Below are 22,429 nucleotides of genomic sequence, written 5' to 3'. Positions count from 1 at the left end.
TAAAAAGAGATGAGTTCACAGGTGTTTCAATGAAGAACCTAATATTTCAGGTCCTGAACTACATGCTGAAGGGTGGAAGATGCCTGTGCGTGGATTTTTTTTTTTTTTAAACGTGTGGTGGCCGTTGCACACCAGCCACCACACAGGCTTGACAGAGCTAGGTCTTGGTCCAGTGAAAAGGATTAACCAAGACGACTGGAGACCAACTCTGCTGCATAGACCAAGTGTGCACACATATCACAGTGTGGGCTGGCCCGTGCTGTCCCTGGGCCCTCTCCTCTTCTGGGCCCCAAACTCTCGCCTCTCCTGGGCCCCGATCACATCGCTCCACGTGACCTTTTATGTGGCACCTTGTCAAATGCTTTCTGGAAGTCCAAATACATCACATCCACTGGTTCCCCTTTGTCCACCCTGTTCGTTACATCCTCAAAAAATTCCAGCAAATTTGTCAAACATGACTTCCCCTTCATAAATCCATGCCAACTCTGCCAGACTGAATTATGCTTTTCCAAATGTCCTGCTACTGCTTCTTTAATAATGGACTCCAACATTTTCCCAACCACAGGTGTTAGGCTAACTGGTCTATAGTTTCCTACTTTATGTCTGCCTCCTTTTTTCAATAGGGGCATTACATTTGCAGTTTTCCAATCTGCTGGGACCTCCCCAGAATCCATTAATTAGCCAATCCTCTTTCCATGCTAATATATTACCTCCAACCCCGTGAACTTTTATCTTGTGCAGTAACCTTTTATGTGGCACCTTATCGAATGCTTCCTGCAAATCCAAATACACCACATCCACTGTTTCCCCCTTATCCACCCTGCTCGTTAGTGTTCTAAACTATATTTGTAAGACTTCATAAGTGGTTCCTGCCTCAGCTCATCTGCTGCTGAAGCACTCATCCATGCTTTTCTTACCTCTAGATTTGGCTATTGCAATGCACGTCTGGCCAGCCTCCCATAAACTTGACGTACTCCAAAACTCTGCTGCCCATATGCTAACTCGCACCAAGTCCCGTTCACCCATCACCCCTGTGCTCGCTAACCTACATCGGCTCCCAGTTAAGCAACGCCTCGATTTAAAAATAGCTTAGGCCCTAAGCTCTGGAATTCCCTCCCTAAACCTCTCTGCCTCTTTCCCCTTTAAGACACTCCTTAAAGTCTACCTCTTTGAGCAAGCTTTTGGTCATCTGCCCTAATATCTCCTTATGTGGCTCGGTTTCATATTTTGTTTGATAATGAGCTGACTTGAACCGATCCTGTCACTACTTTCCAAATGCACTCAGCATGAATTTATGAAAGGGAAATCATGCTTGACAAACCTTCAAGAATTTTTTGAGGATGTAACTTGTAGAGTGGATAAGGGAGAACCAGTGGATGTGGTGTATTTGGACTTTCAAAAGGCTTTTGAGGAGTGGTGCAAAAGGGAGGGATTCAAATTCCTGGGACATTGGAACCGGTTCTGGGGAAGGTGGGACCAATACAAACCAGATGGTCTGCACCTGGGCAGGACCGGAACCAATGTCCTCGGGGGAATGTTTGCTAGTGCTGTTGGGGAGGAGTTAAACTAACATGGCAGGGGGATGGGAACCTATGCAGGGAGACAGAGGGAAATAAAATGGAGGCAGAAGCAAAAAGTAGAAAGGAGAATAGTAAAAGTGGAGAGCAGAGAATCCCAAGGCAAAAAACAAAAAGGGCCACATTACAGCAAAATTCTAAAGGGGCAAAGTATGTTAAAAAGACAAGCCAAAAGGCTCTGTACCTCAATGCGAGGAGTATTCAGAATAAGGTGGGCGAATTAACTGCGCAGACAGCAGTTAACAGATATGATGTAATTGGCATCACGGAGACATGGCTCCAGGGTGACCAAGGCTGGGAACTCAACATCCAGGGGTATTCAACATGTAGAAAGGATAGGCAGAGAGGAAAAGGAGGCGGGATGGCGTTGCTGGTTAAAGAGGAAATTAATGCAATAGTAAGGAGGGACATTAGCCTGGATGATGTGGAATCGGTATGGGTGGAGCTGCGGAATACCAAAGGGCAGAAAACGCTAGTGGGAGTTGTGTACAGACCACCAAACAGTAGTAGTGAGGTTGGGGACAGCAACAAACAAGAAATAAGGGATGTGTGCAATAAAGGTACAGCAGTTATCATGGGCGACTTTAATCTACATATTGATTAGGCTAACCAAACTGGTAGCAATGTGGTGGAGGAGGATTTCCTGGAGTGTATTAGCGATGGTTTTCTAGACCAATATGTCGAGGAACCAACTAGAGAGCTGGCCATCCTAGACTGGGTGATGTGTAATGAGAAGGGACTAATTAGCAATCTGTTGTGCGAGGCCCCTTGGGGAAGACCATAATATGGTAGAATTCTTTATTAAGATGGAGAGTGACAGTTAATTCGGAAACTAGGGTCCTGAACTTAAGGAAAGGTAACTTCGACAGTATGAGGGGTGAATTGGCTAGAATAGACTGGCAAAGGATACTTAAAGGGTTGATGGTGGATAAGCAATGGCAAACATTTAAAGATCACGTGGATGAACTTCAGCAATTGTACATCCCTGTCTGGAGTAAAAATAAAACGGGGAAGGTGGCTCAACTGTGGCTAACAAGGGAAATTAAGGATAGTGTTAACACGAAGGAAGAGGCATATAAATTGGCTAGAATAAGCAACAAACCTGAGGACTGAGAGAAATTTAGAATTCAACAGAGGAGGACTAAGGGTTTAATTAAGAGGGGGAAAATAGAGTACGAGAGGAAGCTTGCTGGTAACATAAAAACTGACTGCAAAAGGTTCTATAAATATGTGAAGAGAAAAAGATTAGTGAAGACAAACGTAGGTCCCTTGCAGTCGGATTCAGGTGAATTTATAATGGGGAACAAAGAAATGGCAGACCAATTGAACAAATACTTTGGTTCTGTTTTCACGAAGGAAGACACAAATAACCTTCCGAATGTACTAGGGGACCGAGGGTCTAGTGAGAAGGAGGAACTGAAGGATATCCTTATTAGGCGGGAAATTGTGTTAGGGAAATTGATGGGATTGAAGGCCGATAAATCCCCAGGGCCTGATAATCTGCATCCCAGAGTACTTAAGGAAGTGGCCCTAGAAATAGTGGATGCATTGGTGATCATTCTGCAGCAGTCTATCGACTCTGGATCAGTTCCTATGGACTGGAGGGTAGCTAATGTAACACCACTTTTTAAAAAGGGAGGGAGAGAGAAAACAGGGAATTATAGACCAGTCAGCCTGACATCAGTAGTGGGGAAAATGTTGGAATCAATCATTAAGGATGAAATAGCAGCACATTTGGAAAGCAGTGACATGATCGGTCCAAGTCAGCATGGATTTATGAAAGGGAAATCATGCTTGATGAATCTGCTGGAATTTTTTGAGGATGTAACGAGCAGAGTGGACAAGGGAGAACCAGTGGATGTGGTGTATTTGAACTTTCAAAAGGCTTTTGACAAGGTCCCGCACAAGAGATTGTTGTGCAAAATCAAAGCGCATGGTATTGGGGGTAATCAACTGAGTTGGATAGAGAACTGGTTGGCAGACAGGAAGCAGAGCATCGGGATAAATGGGTCCTTTTCAGAATGGCAGACAGTGACTAGTGGACTGCCGCAGGGCTCAGTGCTGGGACCCCAGCTCTTTACAATATACATTAACGATTTAGATGAAGGGATTGAGTGTAATATCGCCATGTTTGCAGATGACACTAAACTGGGTGGCGGTGTGAGCTGTGAGGAGGATGGTATGAGGCTACAGGGTGATCTGGACAGGTTAGGTGAGTGGGCAAATGCATGGCAGATGTAGTATAATGTGGATAAATGTGAGGTTATCCATTTTGGGGGCAAAAACACAAAGGCAGAATATTATCTGAATGGCGGCAGATTAGGAAAAGGGGAGGTGCAACGAGACCTGGGTGTCATGGTTCATCAGTCATTGAAAGTTGGCATGCAGGTACAGCAGGCGGTGAAGAAGGCAAATGGCATGTTGGCCTTCATAGCTAGGGGATTTGAGTATGGGAGCAGGGAGGTCTTACTGCAGTTGTACAGGGTGAGGCCTCACCTGGAATATTGTGTTCAGTTTTGGTCTCCTAATTTGAGGAAGGACGTTCTTACTATTGAGGATGTGCAGCAAAGGTTCACCAGACTGATTCCAGGGATGGCTGGATTGTCATATGAGGAGAGACTGGATCAACTGGGCCTTTATTCACTGGAGTTTAGAAGGATGAGAGGGGATCTCATAGAAACGTATAAGATTCTGACGGAACTGGACAGGTTAGATGCGGGAAGAATGTTCCCGATGTTGGGGAAGTCCAGAACCAGGGGACATAGTCTTAGGATAAGGGGTCGGCCAGTTAGGACTGAGATGAGGAGAAACTTCTTCACTCAGAGTTGTTAACCTGTGGAATTCCCTTCCGCAGAGAGTTGTTGATGCCAGTTCATTGGATATATTCAAGAGGGAGTTAGTTATGGCCCTTACGGCTAAGGGGACCAAGGGGTATGGAGAGAAAGCAGGAAAGGGGTACTGAGGGATTGATCAGCCATGATCTTATTGAATGGTGGTGCAGGCTCGAAGGGCCAAATGGCCTACTCTTGCACCTATTTTCTATGTTTCTATGTTTCTATGTCCTACACAAGAGATTAGTGTGCAAAATTAAGGCACATGGTATTGGGGGTAATGTATTGACGCGGATAGAAAACTAGTTGGCAGACAGGAAGCAAAAATGGGAATAAATGGGTCCTTTTCCGAATGGCAGGCAGTAACTAGTGGGCTACCATTCAGCGCTGGACCCCAGCTATTTACAATATATATTAATGATTTAGACAAAGGAATTGAATATAATATCTCCCATGTTTGCAGATGACACTAAGCTTGGTGGCAGTGTGAGCTGTGAGGAGGATGCTAAGAGGCTGCAGGGTGACTTGGACAGGTTAAGTGAGTGGGCAAATGCCTGGCAGGTGCAGTATAATGTGGATAAATGTGAGGTTATCCACTTTGGTGGCAAAAACAGGAAGGCAGATTATTATCTGAATGGTGACAGATTAGTAAAAGGGGAGGTACAAAGATGTCATGATACATCAGTCGTTGAAAGTAGGCATGCAGGTACAGCAGGCAGTAAAGAAAGCAAATGGCATGTTGGCCTTCATAGCAAAAGGAGTTGAGTATAGGAGCAGGGAGGTCTTACGGCAGTTGTGCAGGGCCTTGGTGAGACCACACCTTGAGTATTATGTGCTGTTTTGTTCTCCTAATCTGAGGAAGGATATTCTTACTATTGAGGGAGTGCAGCAAAGGTTCACCAGACTGATTCCCAGGATGGCAGGACTAACATATGAAGAAAGACTGGATCGACTAGACTTATATTCACTAGAATTTAGAAGAATGAGAGGGGATCTCATAGAAGCATATAAAATCTGACGGGTTTGGACAGGTTAGATGCAGGAAGAATGTTCCTGATGTTGGGGAAGTCCAGATCCAGGGGGTCACAGTCTAAGGATAAGGGGTAAGCCATCTAGGACCGAGATGAGGAGAAACATTTTCACCCAGAGAATTATAAACATATGGAATTCTCTACCACAGAAAGTTGTTGAGTCCAGTTCGTTGGATATATTCAAAAGGGAGTTAGATGTGGCCCTTACGGCTAAAGGTTTTAGGGGGTATGAAGGGAAGGCAGGAGTGGGGTACTGAAGTTGCATGATTAACCATGATCATATTGAATGGTGGTGCAGGCTCAAAAGGCCGAATAGCCTGCTCCTGTACCTATTTTCTATGTTTCAATTCTAAACAGACTAAAAGATTAAATCAGTCATTCAACCTGTTGCTATTTGTGGGACAATGTTGGTGCTATTTGCCTAATAGCAGCATTCCAAAAGTAATTATATGTTGACATACTTTGAAACATTTCAGTGGGATGAGGCACTATATAAATGCAAGTTTTATTATATTAAAACTACACCAATTTTTTGAAAGAGACCTAGGGACAACTCAGGAAGCTATGTGTTGTCCATCTGTTATGGGCAAAATATTGGAAGGCACTCTGATAGAGGAGATAATGAAAAACCATGATAGGTGTAAGGTATGGTTCGAGGCAGTCGGCATGGATTTATGAGAGGGAGATCTTGTCTGACAAATTTACTGGAGTTCTTTGAGGAGAGGACAGGTTTTGTCGACAATGGAAGTTCAGTGGTGTGATATATTTATTCTTTAACAAGGCTTTTAATATCACGCCACAATTCGTCCATAAGGTAAGAAAATAATGGAATAGGAGGCAAGCTCCTGAGGGGGATTGAACATTGGCTAAATCAGAGAAAGCAAAGTGTGATTGTGAAAAGAGCTGCACTGGACAGGCAAGGAACCACTGGCAGGTGCCACAGGGATCAATACTGGAGCTGTTGCTGTGTATAAGATATATCTGGAACTGGGAACAGAAGCAAAGCTAAATTTTGGGGTTCAAACAATAGGGAACAGGCAAACGCAATACAAAGGACGCTAGGTTGGGAAGGTGAGCTGATGATTGGGAACTAGCATTTAATGTACACAAATGCAACATAAGGAAGGGAAATAAAAAGTCAGAATATAAAGTAAATGGTTCTCAGCTGCAGAACACAAATGAGAGGAGAGGGATCTGGGGTTACTGGTGAATAGCTTACTGCAAACAGCAGCACATTGTGCTGTAGCAGTAAGGAAAGCTAACTGGATATTGTGATTGTCGCCAGAGGGATAGAGCACAAATCCGAGGAGGCAGTAATGAATCTGTATAACAACAACAACTTACATTTGTATAGCACATTTAATATCGTAAAATATCCCAAAGCGCTTCATCGAACAAAATAAATTTGAATCTGAGCCAAAGAAGGAGATATTGGGACTAGGTGACCAAAAGCTTGGTTAATAAGTTCGGTTTTAAGGAGTGTCTTTTAGGAGGAGAGGGAAGACACTGATGTGGCCACATCTGGACTGCTGTGCACAATTCTGGTCACCATATTACAGCAATTATATCCAGGCATTGGTAACAGTTCAGTCAAGAGCAACCAAACCAAGTTGTAGCTTTAGGCATTTGTACCAAGAGGAGCCTGGCATTATTTACTGTGGAGAAACGAAGACTCAACAGAAATGTTATTCTTAAGGGAAGAGATAAATTGAACTTGGATAATATGTTTGAGAATGGCACAAACTCTAGAACCAGGGGATACAAGCTCAAGCTTAGAAGAGAGAGGATCAGTATACAGTTTAGGTTTGATTATTTTCATCATAGGCAATCCCTCGGAATCGAGGAGGACTTGCTTCCACTCCCAAAGTGAGTTCTTTGATGGCTGAACAGTCCGATACGAGAGCCACAGACCCTGTTACAGGTGGGACAGACATTTGTCGAGGGAAGGGATCGGTGGGGCTGGTTTGCCACGCGCTCCTTCCGCAGCCTACGCTTGGCCTCTCCGTGCTCTTTGTGCCGAGACTTGAGCTCAACGTCCTCCCGGATGGACTTTCTCCACCTGAGGCGGTCTGCGGCCAGGGTCTCCCATGTATCAGTGGTGATGTCGCACTTTACCAGGGAGGCTTTGAGGGTGTCCCTATAACGTTTCCGCTGTCCTCCTTTGGCTCGTTTACCATGAAGGAGCTCCGCATAAAGCATTTGCTTAGGGAGTCTCGTATCTGGCATGCGTACTATGTGGCCTTATGGGAGAATTGAATGGATATTTGAAGAAATGGGCAATTGAGTGGTATTTGTTTTGGGGAGCACCAGATGGACTACTATAGCCTTTTCTGATAGAAACATGGGAACGTACAATTAGTGGATGAATACAATAACATTGCAAGACTAACAATGGTGGTGTAATTACATAAGAACATAAGAAATAGAAGCAGGAGTAGGCCACAATTCAATGAGATCATGGCTGATATTTGACCTCAACTCTACTTATCATCCACATGCATTGAAAAATAGGTTTTCTTTTTTGGTTAATTTGCCTTCAGCCCCCTCTAAATATCATATTCTGTCCTGAGGCACCAGGCTTCCTCTATCCTTGAGGTTGGTCCGTTATTATACAGCCTCCTCCTTCTCTTCATGCAGCTTTGCATCGTCTCTGTAGCCAGGTACATAGTCATCAAGGTCCAGGTCGGTGATTGGAACGTGGGCAGATACAGCAGGAGTGGCGAGGTCGGGGCGAAGGAGCGCCGAGAGACTGTAGAGGGATGTGATCGGGGCCCAGGGGAGGCGTGAGTTCGGGACCAGGGACCCAGGGGCAGCACGGGCCAGCCCACACTGCGATATTTGTGCGTACTAGGTCCATGCAGCAGGGCTGGTCTCCAGTCGACTTGGTTAATCCTTGTCACTGGACCCAAGACCTCGCTCTGTCAAGCCCGTGTGGTGGCTGATGTGCAACGGCCACCACACGTTAAAAAAATCCACGCACAGGCACCTTCCACCCTTCAGGATGTAGTTCGGGTCCTTCATTGAAACACCTGTGAACTCATCCTTCTGTGGTGTGGAAGCAAGTCATCCTCGTTTCAAGGGACTTGCCTGCACTATCCCCATATCCCTTGATTTCCTTAATATCCAAAAATCTATCGATCTCTGTCTTGAATATACTCAACAATTGAGCTTCCACAGCCCTCAGGGGTAGAGAATTCCAAAGATTTACCACCCTCTGAGTAAAGAATCCAGCTCAGTCCTAAATGGCCAATCCCTTATTCTGAGACTGTGACTATTCTGAAATATCCTCCCTGAATCTAGCCTGTCAAGCCTTGTAAGAATTTTGCATGTTTCAATGAGATCGCTTCTCATTCTTCTAATCACTAGAGAATGTAGGCCCAGTCTGCTCAATCTCTATTCATAGGATGATCCCCCCATCCCAGGAATCAATCTGGTGAACCTTCGTTGCACTCCCTCTATGGCAAGTATATCCTTCCTTCGGTAAGGAGACCAAAACTGTACACAATACTCCAGATGTGCTCTCACTAGACCCCTATATAATTGCAGTAAGATGTCTTTACTCTTATGCTCAAATCCTCTCGCACTAAAGCCAACATACCATTTGCTCTCTTAATTGCTTGCTGTACCTGCATGTTAACTTTCAGTGATTCGTGTACAAGGACACACAGGTCCCTCTGAACACCAACATTTCTCAATCCCTCACCATTTAAAAAATAATCTGCTTTTCTATTTTTCCTACCAAAGTGGATAACTTCACATTTCTCCACATTATATCCCATTTGCCATTGTTGTCCACTCACCTAGCCTGTCTATATCCCCTTGAAGCCTCTTTGCATCCTCCTCACAACTTACATTCCCACCTAGCTTTTTATCAGCAAACTTGGATATATTACATTTGATCCCCTCATCCAAATCATTGATATAGTTTGTGAATAGCTGGGGCCCAAGCACTGTTCCTTGTGATACCCCACTAGTTACAATCTGCCAACTCGAAAATGACCCGTTTATTCCTATTCTCTGTTTTCTGTCCATTAACCAATCCTTAATCCATGCTAGTATATTACCCCCAATCCCATGAGCCCTAATTTTGTTTAATAACCTCTTGTGTGACATCTTATCGAATGCCTTCTGAAAATCCCAATACACCACATCTACTGGTTCCCCCTTATCTATTCTGCTAGTTACAACTTCAAAAACTCTAAACAGATTTGTCAAACATGATTTCCCTTTCATAAGTCTGTGTTGACTCTGGCCAATCTTTCTAAGTGCCCTGTTACCACGTCCTCAATAATAGATTCTAACACTTTTTTTCCTACGCTTGATGTCAGGCTAACTGGTCTATAATTCCCCGTTTTCTCTCTACCTCCTTTCTTAAATAGTGGGGTTACATTTGATACCTTCCTATCCATGGGAATCGATCTGGAATCTGTGTAATTTTGGAAGATGACAACCAATGTATCCACTATTTCTATAGCCACCTCTTTCAAACCCTCGGATGTTGTCCATTAGGACCAGGGGATTTATCGGTTTTCAGTCCCATTAATTTCTCCAGTACTATTGTTTTATTAATAATAATTTCTTTCAGTTCCTCATTCTTGCTAGACCCTTGGTTCTCCACTATTTCCGGCAAGATTTTTTGCGTCTTCTTCCGTGAAGATAGACACAAAGTATTGGTTTAATTTCTCTGCCATTTCGTTATTTCCCATTATAATTTCCCCTGCCTCAGCCTGTAAGGGACCCATGTTTATTTCATTAATCTTATCCTTTTTTACATACCTATAGAAGCTTTTACAATCTGTTTTTAAGTCTCTTGCTAGCCAACGCTCATATTCTATTTTCCCTTTCTTTATCAATTTATTGGTCCTTCTTTGCTGAATTCTGAAATTCTCCCAATCCTCAGACTTACTTCTGTTTTTGTCAACATTATAAGCCTCTTCCTCTGATCTAATAATATTTTTGACTTCTCTTATTAGCCACGGTTGGATCACTTTTCCTGTGGGGCTTTTGTGCCTTAAAAGGACTGTATATTTGTTGTAATTATGTATTAATTCTTTAAATGCTATCCATTGCTTGTCTACCATCATACCTTTTAAGTTTGCTTTGTTTAGATTTAAGACCCTAGCTTCAGATTTAACTAAATCACTTTCAAAATCATATTATGGCCTCTTTTCCCTAAAGGCCCCTTTACTACTAGCTTATTAATTAACCTTTCCTCATTGCACAATATTAGATCTAAAATAGCCTGTTCCCTAGTTGTTTCCTCCACATACTGATCTAGAAAACGATCTTGTATACATTACATCTTTATTGAGAAATAATTTATAGTTGATGACTGATTTAATTCAAAGTACAGTAGACTTTAACTATTAGGCGACCGGCTGGCAGAAGGTCTTCCGGATCTATTGGGCGGGAGGCTTGGTCCATTAGCCATGGCTCCGTGGTAGTACTCTTGCTTCAGAGTCAGAGGTTGGTGTCCCTCTCCAGAGACTTGAGTACTAAATCTCGGCTGACACGCCAGTCCAGTACTGAGGGAATGCTGCTCTGCCAGAAGTGTTGCCTGTCTGCCCTCTCAGGTGGATGTAAAAGATCCCATGGCATTATTTTGAAGAAGAGCAGGGGAGTTCTCCCCAGTGTCCTGGTCAATATTTATCCCTCAACCAACGCCACCAAAAAAAGGATTATTTGGCTATTTATCATATTGTTGTGTGTGGGAACTTGTTGGCTGTTGCATATCCTACATTACAACAGTGATTGCACTACACTATAAAGCGCTTTGGGACACCCGGAGGTTATGAAAGGCACTATATAAATGCAAGTCTTCCTTTCTTTACATACGATATAAACGCAAGTCACTGTTGTTTCTGCAACCTGATAATTATAATTCCTTCCAAAGCACTTTTTCTTCCAAGTATTTTCACTTTGGATAGAAGCATGTTGGAAAGCTGCAAAATATGTAATTCAGAGAGAACGATAAACCATAGGACAGATGTTCAAATTACCTATTAACACCATAGGAACTCACAGGTGCAACACAGCCTTGTGACAAACAGCTGTATTTCAGATAAAACATTTCAAAGACTCTTTGGATAAGATAAAATGTCTTACGTGAAACAATACGCATGGCGATTTTCTGAGTGCAAATTTTGTGCAAAATCTTCAGTTGATTAGTTGGTGGGGAAGACAGTTAATTGAAATGACTGACTTCACAGATGAAAATGGATTCTGTGACTTCAAAACCACAATGATATGATGTCACTTGACTCATACTTGCTATATTTTTCAGTTAACTGATGTTGCCCTGCCTGTAGCCTGGTGATTTATGAGAATAGCAATAAACCATTGAACACATCCAAGTCAATCTTTTAAATTATCAGAAGCAAAATGCTGCGGATGCTGGAAATCTGAAATAAAACAGAAAATGCTGGAAGTACTCAGCGGGTCAGGCAGCATCTGTGGAGAGAGGAACGGAGTTAACGTTTCAGCTCTGACCAGGTCATCGACCTGAAAAGTGAACTCTGTTCCCCCACCCACCCCACAGATGCTGCCTGAACTGCTGAGTATTTGCAGCATTTTCTGTTTTTATTCTAAATTATCAGGACAGTAACAATAATTTTACAGAAATCTGTGCTGTTCGGAACTGTTGCGAAATCAATTTTCATATTTTTTGAAGCTTAGATGTTGGTTTAAGGGCGATTATACCAGAAACTCCTGCAACCAGCTAAGATGCAATGTTATTAAATCTGGCAGGCTTTGTTTAATTTTGCAGCCTCTGAAGAGGGAGATCTTTTTTCACACATCCCCAAAACTACAGGGAAACAAAACCCAAGTTTCAAATGGCAAATATTAGTTCTAATGTGATATTCAATAGCCGTTTTAAAATCAAACTGAGCCGTGTCTCCGCAGATAATGCTTCATTTGAGAACAGTCACTGCAACAGGTAGACTGCAGTCTATTTAGCAGACGGGGAACTTTTAAACTGCACACTTAAACTCGAAGCACAGAATATAACCTCATCCAGGACAACTGTGATTTAGTTTATTACTCCTAATAGCTCAAACGTTGACATAATCCAACCAATGGTGAAATAATTTAATAGAAATTTAACTCACCCCGGTAATTACGGCAGTGTAAGCCGAGCTGATAGCAGCAAAGCTGATGAGGGCGAAGGAAAAATTCTTCATGATGCTCTTTCGATAAAGTTTTTTTTTGCCTGGCCTGGTGCAGTGATACCGGTTGCTCGTTCTGTCGGGTTGACTGATGTCCGTCGTTGAACCTGAGCGGCTGTAATATAACGGAGCCGGAGCAGAGGGGCGATCTGTCATACAATGCTCGACATGACTCATCAAAAAACTGTGGCCACGATGCCAGTTGTCAATACGGCATTGCAAACTTGGAAAAAAGCGACAGGAACTGCGGCTCCAACATTCCCAAAGCACATGCAATCAGCACCCTGTCTCAGTCCCAGCTCTGTTCGCAGTTCTCACACGCTAACCCTTTCCAGACTTGCAGGGCATTTTGAAACATAATTAGAGACTACCTGACGAATCAAGTTGGAAAGTTCATTCCGCTAAGGCAAGTTCAGGAGCGAGCACAGTAATTTACTGCTTGGACTCAGGTTAGCGGCGTTAGGACAGTATGTGCTGTAATTTCCAATCCCTGCTAATACTTGCCAACATCCAATTACAAGGAAGTTAATACTTTCAGACAAATAGCTGCATTAAGAATTTTTAAAAGTTTATTTGCGGTCAATGAATATACTGAGGCACTTATGGGTTGTTCCACAATCCATCTTTATTGATGTTTATGCTAATTTATTGGCTTTGTAAAAACTTATTCGTTGATAAGTAGATCTTCCAACAATATTATTTCACGTCACATGTAAAAGGATCCTTCAAATGCTTCTCCATTGCTTTTTGTGCATTAGGACATTGAATATAATCTCTATCTATTAATACATTTAAGTACATCTAGCATACTTTGGAGCAAATGGATAACAAAGTTATGATATTGGGTGCCTTTGAGTTGCAACTATTTTGTAAAACAATAAATCAAGTGTCCCCTTTTTAAACGGTCACTAAAACCGACAAATTAAACGTTTAACATCAGTGGATCAAATTAAAATTTGGTTGCCAGGGGTGATGATGCACTCCAGTCCCTCCGGTGCCCACCTCTCGCGGAAGAGTGCGAGCGTACGGTGGACACTGTGCTTTTGAGTTGTAGCCTGAAACTGAAAAGCACATTCCAATTTTCAAATCTGCGCAATGAGCAATTATGCTCTGATTGACCTAATCGGTGATTGCTTGACAACAATTTGACTGAGTTACCATAATGGGGCACACATTTTGTGAAATAAAGACTTGCATTTATTTATCTAATGCCTTTCATGACCTCAGGAAAGTGCTTTACAACCAATTAAGTACTTTTGAACATGAGTACAAAAGCAAAATACTGTGGATGCTGGAAATTTGAAATCTGAACAGAAACTGCTGGAAATACTCAGCAGGTCAGGCAGCATCTGTGGAGAGAGAAACAGAGTTAACGTTCCAGGTTGCTGACCTTTCGTCAGAAGTATTTTTGAAGTGTAGTCACTGTTGTGATGTAAGAAATGCACAGCAAGCTCCCACAAAACAGCAATGAACTAAACAACCAGATCATCTATTTTAAATGTTGGTTGAAGGATAAATGTTAGCCAGGACATCAGGAAAACTTCCCTGCTCTTCTTTGAATGGTACTGTGGGATCTTTTATGTCCACCTGAGAGGGCAGATGGGGCCTTGGTTTAACATTTCATCCAAAAGGTGGCACATTGAATAATTCAGCATTCCCTCAGTGGAGTGTCAGCCTAGATTATGTGCTCAAGTCTCTGGAGCGGGACTTGAACACACAACCATCTGACTCAGAGGTGAGAGTGCTGCCCACTGAGCCAAAGCTGATGCAACTTCATTCTTTAGCAGAATGTTACATTGTGTATTACGTGGTAAAACAATGCTGTCCTAATAAAGCAGTGGACCTTCCTACTTATCATGAGAAATGCCCCGGGAAATATATAGCTTTGACTACATCCTTCTCATTTCAGATGTCGCACAAATTTCTGTTACACCAAATAAAATAATTTTTAAAAGCGAGAAAGAAATCCAATCATTTCTAGTGTAGAGATAAAGTTTCCCACCAATAGAAAATACCTACTAATTTGCTTTAGGAGTCACACTTTAAAAAGGTACAAAAAAGTCAAATTGACTTTTAATCGACAATTTGTCTAAGAACAATTACCCTTTAATTAACAGAGGCCATCGCAGTATTTTTTTCCTTGAAGTGACACGCCAAGTTGCACACAGCAGGTGAGTACTGTGTTGAGCATCCCATGGGATAATGAAACTGACCTTATAAAACAGCATATCTGGCAACGGTGATCCGGTAATATCCAAGTTTTGTGTTTAGTGTGTGTCGTCACTTTTCAAACACCACATTCCAGATGTCACAATTTGTTACAGATGCAAAACAATAAGAACATAAGAACATAAGAATTAGGAACAGGAGTAGGCCATCTAGCCCCTCGAGCCTGCTCCGCCATTCAATATGATCATGGCTGATCTGGCCGTGGACTCAGCTCCATTTACCCGCCCTCTCCCCGTAACCCTTAATTCCTTTATTGGTTAAAAATCTATCTATCTGTGACTTGAATACATTCAATGAGCTAGCCTCAACTGCTTCCTTGGGCAGAGAATTCCACAGATTCACAACCCTCTGGGAGAAGAAATTCCTTCTCAACTCGGTTTTAAATTGTCTCCCCGTATTTTGAGGCTGTGCCCCCTAGTCCTAATCTCCCCGATCAGTGGAAACAACCTCTCTGCCTCTATCTTGTCTATCCCTTTCATGATTTTAAATGTTTCTATAAGATCACCCCTCATCCTTCTGAACTCCAACGAGTAAAGACCCAGTCTACTCAATCTATCATCATAAGGTAACCCCCTCATCTCCGGAATCAGCCTCGTGAATCGTCTCTGTACCCCCTCCAAAGCTAGTATATCCTTCCTTAAGTAAGGTGACCAAAACTGCACGCAGTACTCCAGGTGCGGCCTCACCAATACCCTATACAGTTGCAGCAGGACCTCCCTGGTTTTGTACTCCATCCCTCTCGCAATGAAGGCCAATCATAAATAAATGTGAAAGAAAGCTATCCATTTCATGCTGGGTTCTTCACAGACCTAGAGCCAAAAAATTACCAGCACCTTCCAATTTGCAAACCACAGTTAGAATTTTAAAGGTCAGGTCAGTTTAACACAGCTTCATTTTAGCAGCAAGATCATTTTGTGTTTTACATTGTATAATGCTACTCTCATTTAAAAATAGCAATTTACCACGAGAAAAGTTCACAAGATTCTTGGCTTGCGTTTAGTTATGGTGAAAATGTTCACTTACTGACAGTTAGTTGGATAAACAGCTTAACATTTTTCATAATTATTGGGATTTTCAGCAAGGAAAATTTGGCGATTCTGCAAAGATTGAAATTCCAAATGGCAAATAAATGTCGCCACAATTTCCTTAGAATTCAAACCTGTATATTTAAAAAAGTCAAATTGGACTGGAGTGAAACATTTGAAGGATTGGTTTTTATTTCAAAGATTTCAAAGTATTTCCTGGGATAGAAGATTATTCCAGTTAATATTAATTTCACAATTAATTCCAGGAAGTGTTCAAATAAAAAATAAAAAGCAGGAAAATTTAGGCTTTACGTTAGTTTTTAGAACTCCTCTCTCTTCTCCTCCACCCTCAGACTCACAATGTTTCATGTTGGCGATAGTTTTATTTTAAGAGCTGAAATTGAAACTGGCAAGCTGTTTCATTCAAGACTTGCATATTTTGGGCCCAAGTTTGCCCCCAGGGTTAGAACGGCGCACCTCCATGAGGTGCGTCAACTTTTTAGAGCAGAAACGGTGCCTATTATTTACCTTCGTATTCTCCCCGCAGTCCGGTCGATTCAGGCCCTTGGCACAGCGCAGCAGAATGCGTGGGGGGCGGAGCCAAGTCCCGGCACTGAAAGCGGTGCTGGGACCTCTGCACATGCGCGCTAGAGTGTGCGCATATGTGCAGTAGCTCCTCGCAGCCCGAATCTCTGAAGGCTGTGTGGGAGGGGTGCGAAGCACGCTGCCCCTAGCCCTGGCTGAATGGGCTCCCCGGGCATTGAAGATTGGGACTTGGGCTTCCTCCCGTGCAGCTCCCCCCAGCCCGTCACTCCCATTCAGCTCACCCCCCTCAGTCCCGTTCAGCCTCCCTCCCTCCCATTCAGCCCTTTCCCCTCCGCCTCCCACCCCCTCCTCTCCCCGATGCCTCCCCCTCCTCTCCTCCCACCCCTCCTCCTCCTCTCCCCCTCCCTCCCTCCCTCTCTCCCCCCTCCTCTCACCCCTCCCTCCCCCTCCTCTCCTCCTCCCTCACCTCCTCCTCCCTCCCCTCCTCCCCCTCCCTCCCCCTCCTCTCCCCCTCCCTCATCCATCCTCTCCTCCTCCCATTCAGCCACCCTCCCTCCCTCCCCCTCCTCCCACCGCTCCCTCCCCACTCCTCTCCCCCTCCCTCCCCCCCAACTCTCCCCCCTCCCTTCCCCCTCCTCTCCCACCCTCCTCACCCCCTTCCTCCCCCTCCTCCTCCTCCTCTCCCCCTCCCTTCCCCTCCTCTCCCCCATCTCCCCCTTCCTCACCCCTCCTCTCTCCTCCCTCCTCCTCCTCTCCCCCTCCCTCATCCCTCCTCTCCCCCCTCTCCCTTCCGTTCAGCCTCTCTCCTTCACTCCCCCACCCCTCCCTCCCCACTCCTCTCCCCCTACCCCCCAACTCTCCCCCCCTCCCTTCCCCCTCCTCTCCCCTTCCCCCCTCCTCTCCCCCTCCCTCCCCCCAACTCTCCCCCTCCCTTCCCCCTCCTCTCACCCCTCCCTTCCCCCTCCTCTCCCCCTCCCTCCCTCCCATTCAGCCTCCCCCCTCCTCTGCCCCTTCTTCCTCCCCCCTCCTCTCCGCCCCTCCCTCCCCTACTCTTTCCCCCCTCCCTCCCTCCCCCTCCTCTTCCCCTCCCTCACTCACATTCAGACTCCCCCTCCCTCCCATTCAGCCCTTCCCCCTCCCTCCCGTTCAGCCCTTCCCCCTCCTTCCCTCTCCTCTCCCCCCTCCATCCCCCTCTCCCCCTCTCTCCCTCCCTCCTCCTCTCCTCCCTCCCCCCTCCTCTCTTCCCCTCCCTCCCCCTCCTCTCCTCCCTCCTCATCCCCCTCCCTCCCCCTCCTCTCCCCCCTCCTTCCCCTCCTCTCTCCCTCCTCCTCCTCCCCCCTCCACCCCTCTCTCCTCCTACCCTTCGCTGTCAGAAACACAGAGAGACACTGACAGACAATGGGGGGGGCCCCATCTCAGTACGCTGTTGGAGGGCTCCCGGTGCTGCAATAGGTGAGTAGAAACTTAATTTTTTTATTTATTGATTGATTTTAAATTTTTTTAATTTAAAAATTTTTTAATTTTTTGTGATTGATTTATTGGTTGATTTATTGATTTATTTATCATTTATTATTGATGATGGCTCTTTATTTGTAAAAGTGAAGTGTGTAATCTTTGTAAACTTCCCTCTCCCCCATCTCTCGTTCGCTACGCCTGATTTATAAGTGTAGTCAAGGTTTTTCTGAGCGTACAAAAATCTACACTTACTCCATTCTAAGTTAGTTTGGAGTAAGTTTTCGCTGCCTAAACTTGCAAAACAGGCGTAAGTGGATGGAAACGCCCCCTTTTGAAAAAAAATACTGTTCTAAAACAAAACTATTCTAACTCACTAGAATTGGAGCAAACTAAATGCCGAGAATTGCAATTTCGAAGATACTCCATTCTAAATTAGTTGCTCCAAAGAAGTAGGAGCAACTCAGGCCGAAACTTGAGCCCTTTGTCCCTGAACATTAAAGACCTATGATGAGGCATGGCATAGTTAAATATAGTAATAAGATGATAAAATCAAAGCTAATATATTATGGCCCTGGTAATGAAACATAGAAACATAGAAAATAGGTGCAGGAATAGGCCATTCAGCCCTTCTAGCCTGCACCGCCATTCAATGAGTTCATGGCTGAACATGCAACTTCAGTATCCCCTTCCTGCTTTCTCGCCATAACCCTTGATCCCCCGAGTAGTAAGGACTTCATCAAACTCCCTTTTGAATATATTTAGTGAATTGGCCTCAACTACTTTCTGTGGTAGAGAATTCCACAGGTTCACCACTCTCTGGGTGAAGAAGTTTCTCCTCATCTCGGTCCTAAATGGCTTACCCCTTATCCTTAGACTGTGACCCCTGGTTCTGGACTTCCCCAACATTGGGAACATTCTTCCTGCATCTAACCTGTCTAAACCCATCAGAATTTTAAACGTTTCTATGAGGTCCCCTCTCATTCTTCTGAACTCCAGTGAATACAAGCCCAGTTGATCCAATCTTTCTTGATAGGTCAGTTCCACTATCCTGGGAATCAGTCTGGTGAATCTTCGCTGCACTCCCTCAATAGCAAGAGTGTCCTTCCTCAAGTTAGGAGACCAAAACTGTACACAATACTCCAGGTGTGGCCTCACCAAGGCCCTGTACAATTGTAGCAACACCTCCCTGTCCCTGTACTAAAATCCCCTCGCTATGAAGGCCAACATGCCATTTGCTTTCTTAACCGCCTGCTGTACCTGCATGCCAACCTTCAATGACTGATGTACCATGACACCCAGGTCTCGTTGCACCTCCTCTTTTCCTAATCTGTCACCATTCAGATAATAGTCTGTCTCTCTGTTTTTACCACCAAAGTGGATAACCTCACATTTATCCACTTTATACTTCATCTGCCATGCATTTGCCCACTCACCTAACCTATTCAAGTCACTCTGCAGCCTCATAGCATCCTCCTCGCAGCTCACACTGCCACCCAACTTAGTGTCATCCGCAAATTTGGAGATACTACATTTAATCCCCTTATCTAAATCATTAATGTACAATGTAAACAGCTGGGGCCCCAGCACAGAACCTTGCGGTACCCCACTAGTCACTGCCTGCCATTCTGAAAAGTACCCATTTACTCCTACTCTTTGCTTCCTGTCTGACAACCAGTTCTCAATCCACGTCAGCACACTACCCCCAATCCCATGTGCTTTAACTTTGCACATTAATCTCTTGTGTGGGACCTTGTCCAAAGCCTTCTGAAAGTCCAAATATACCAAATCAACTGGTTCTCCCTTGTCCACTTTACTGGAAACATCCTCAAAAAATTCCAGAAGGTTTGTCAAGCATGATTTCCCTTTCACAAATCCATGCTGACTTGGACCTATCATGTCACCATTTTCCAAATGCACTGCTATGACATCCTTAATAATTGATTCCATCATTTTACCCACTACTGAGGTCAGGCTGACCGGTCTGTAATTCCCTGTTTTCTCTCTCCCTCCTTTTTTAAAAAGTGGGGTTACATTGGCTACCCTCCACTCGATAGGAACTGATCCAGAGTCAATGGTTAATGTTGGAAAATGACTGTCAATGCATCCGCTATTTCCAAGGCCATCTCCTTAAGTACTCTGGGATGCAGTCCATCAGGCCCTGGGGATTTATCGGCCTTCAATCCCATCAATTTCCCCAACACAATTTCCCGACTAATAAAGATTTCCCTCAGTTCCTCCTCCTTACTAGACCCTCTGACCCCTTTTATTTCCGGAAGGTTGTTGGTGTCCTCCTTAGTGAATACTGAACCAAAGTACTTGTTCAATTGGTCTGCCATTTCTTTGTTCCCCGTTATGACTTCCCCTGATTCTGACTGCAGAGGACCTACGTTTGTCTTTACTAACCTTTTTCTCTTTACATACCTATAGAAACTTTTGCGATCCGCCTTAATGTTCCCTGCAAGCTTATTCTCGTACTCCATTTTCCCTGCCCTAATCAAACCCTTTGTCCTCCTCTGCTGAGTTCTAAATTTCTCCCAGTCCCCGGGTTCGCTGCTATTTCTGGCCAATTTGTATGCCACTTCCTTGGCTTTAATACTATCCTTGATTTCTCTTGAGAGCCACGGTTGAGCCACCTTCCCTTTTTTATTTTTACGCCAGACAGGAATGTACAATTGTTGTAGTTCATCCATGCGGTCTCTAAATGTCTGCCATTGCCCATCCACAGTCAACCCCTTAAGTATCATTCGCCAATCTATCCTAGCCAATTCACGCCTCATACCTTCAAAGTTACCCTTCTTTAAGTTCTGGACCATGGTCTCTGAATTAACTGTTTCATTCTCCATCCTAATGCAGAATTCCACCATATTATGGTCACTCTTCCCCAAGGGGCCTCGCACAATGAGATTGCTAATTAATCCTCTCTCATTACACAACACCCAGTCTAAGATGGCCTCCCCCCATGTCATGTCATTTGCTATTTCATGACAATGGAAAGGACTTTCCTCTAAGTTGCAATGTACAGTTGGTTGGTAGTCCTGTTACTGATCATTTTAAAAAACTAATTCACTGACATTCATCACAGGCGGTCCCTCGAACGAGGATGACTTGCTTCCACACGAGTTCACAGATGTTTCAATGAAGGACCTGATGTTCCAGTCCTGAACTCCAATTGAGGGGGTGGAAGATGCCTGTGTGTGGATTTTTTTTAACGTGTGGTGACCGTTGCACACCAGCCACGGGCTTGACAGAGCTAGGCCTTTATCCAGTGGCAAGGATTAACCAGGATGACTGGAGGCCTGCCCTGCTGCACGGACCTAGTGCACACACATATTGCAGTGTGGGCTGGCCCTTGCTGCCCTTGACATTATCATGAGATTGAATTGTCTCCTTGTCCTTAACTTAGACACTAATGCTAGTTATTGCTGTTCAGATGCAAATAAAATCTCTCAAAATCTTACTAAATAGTGGACCTCAGGCATTATTAGCTACAACATTTTGATTAACTGTCTGAAATGCGCCGAGTTTTAATTTGAAGGTCGTATAGAAAATACACTACAGAAATTAATGGTTTAAAAGGCTTCCAAGTCCCACCATGTGGGAGTTATGAGTTACCATGGTCGTAAAAGGAGTAGCTTATTTTGGATAAACCATCAGCCCCATATTTGGTAATCTACTTGTACAATTCTTTGATTCATGGCCTTTTTTTAACTTCAAATTTATTTCCAATAGTTTTTCACCAATTTCAGGTAGCTTAACCATTATAGATTGTGAAAATGCCAAAAACATGTGATCACAAGAAGTGCAACAAAACGGATGACTGAACAGCAAACATTAAAATTCAAAATGTAAAAAACATAGACATACTTAATAAACAGGACACATATCGGGAGTGATTAGTTTACAAAATACTTCAACCAAATCTGCTTGAAACAAAAATCCAGCAGTTCATTCAATGAAGGTAGATAATGAACACGTTGAAGAGAATAGTTTTCCGATCTAGTGTAAGTACCTGAACAATTGTACTAAAAGCAAACAATTTTACTCCATTGAGACATAATAATGCTGAGACTGTAGCTGTTCTGATTTTGGGTCAGGCGTAGACACCTTGGCCCCCATATTCGTGGCCTTACCGCCCACTGCCGCCTGCTGCTGCCGACTGCCGCCGAGTTTTCCCTGCCGTTTTCCTCTCGCTCCCAGTTTCCTCTCGGGCTGGAGCGGGCGGGAGGGGAGTACCGCCGGGAACTGCCCGCTGACGTCCTCTGGAGGCCAAGTCGCGTAAGTGGCCTCCCGCCCGCCGAGATGCCAGATTGGTGCGGGCAGGAGCCGGCGCCAGCAGGGGGAAGCCCCGACGGTAGGTACGAAGACCTGCAAAAGAAGGTTAGTGAACACCTTTTACATTTTTTTTTGCAGCGACTTACCTGGACGGGGTCCCCTGAAGGTGTTCTGGTGATTTTTTTTACTTTTCAGGTCTTCCACCCTCATTGGGCCCGATTCCATCCTCGGCGGCACTTGGCCAGCAAGCTCATTTGCTGCTGAGGTTGAGCGCTCCTGCCCGCTGACGCCCAGATT

General features: G+C 44.3%; 1 protein-coding gene across 1 annotated transcript in view; it reads right to left on the bottom strand.

Moving 5' to 3' along the window:
• prok2 (prokineticin 2) overlaps positions 1 to 21,976 on the bottom strand; it is a 67,938-nt gene extending 45,962 nt beyond the window's left edge. The window contains exons 1-2 of the mRNA XM_070896533.1: positions 21,903 to 21,976; positions 12,549 to 12,720 (exon numbers count right to left, since the gene is read on the bottom strand). Coding sequence (XP_070752634.1) covers positions 12,549 to 12,720; positions 21,903 to 21,976 — 246 coding nt within the window. The remainder of the gene's footprint in view (positions 1 to 12,548; positions 12,721 to 21,902) is intronic.
• Positions 21,977 to 22,429: the final 453 nt, after the last annotated feature.

This window comes from Pristiophorus japonicus, chromosome 12 (genome assembly GCF_044704955.1).
Source record: "Pristiophorus japonicus isolate sPriJap1 chromosome 12, sPriJap1.hap1, whole genome shotgun sequence".
In the NCBI taxonomy this organism is placed as follows: Eukaryota; Metazoa; Chordata; class Chondrichthyes; family Pristiophoridae; genus Pristiophorus; species Pristiophorus japonicus.
This window is presented reverse-complemented; position numbering and strand designations above follow the sequence as displayed.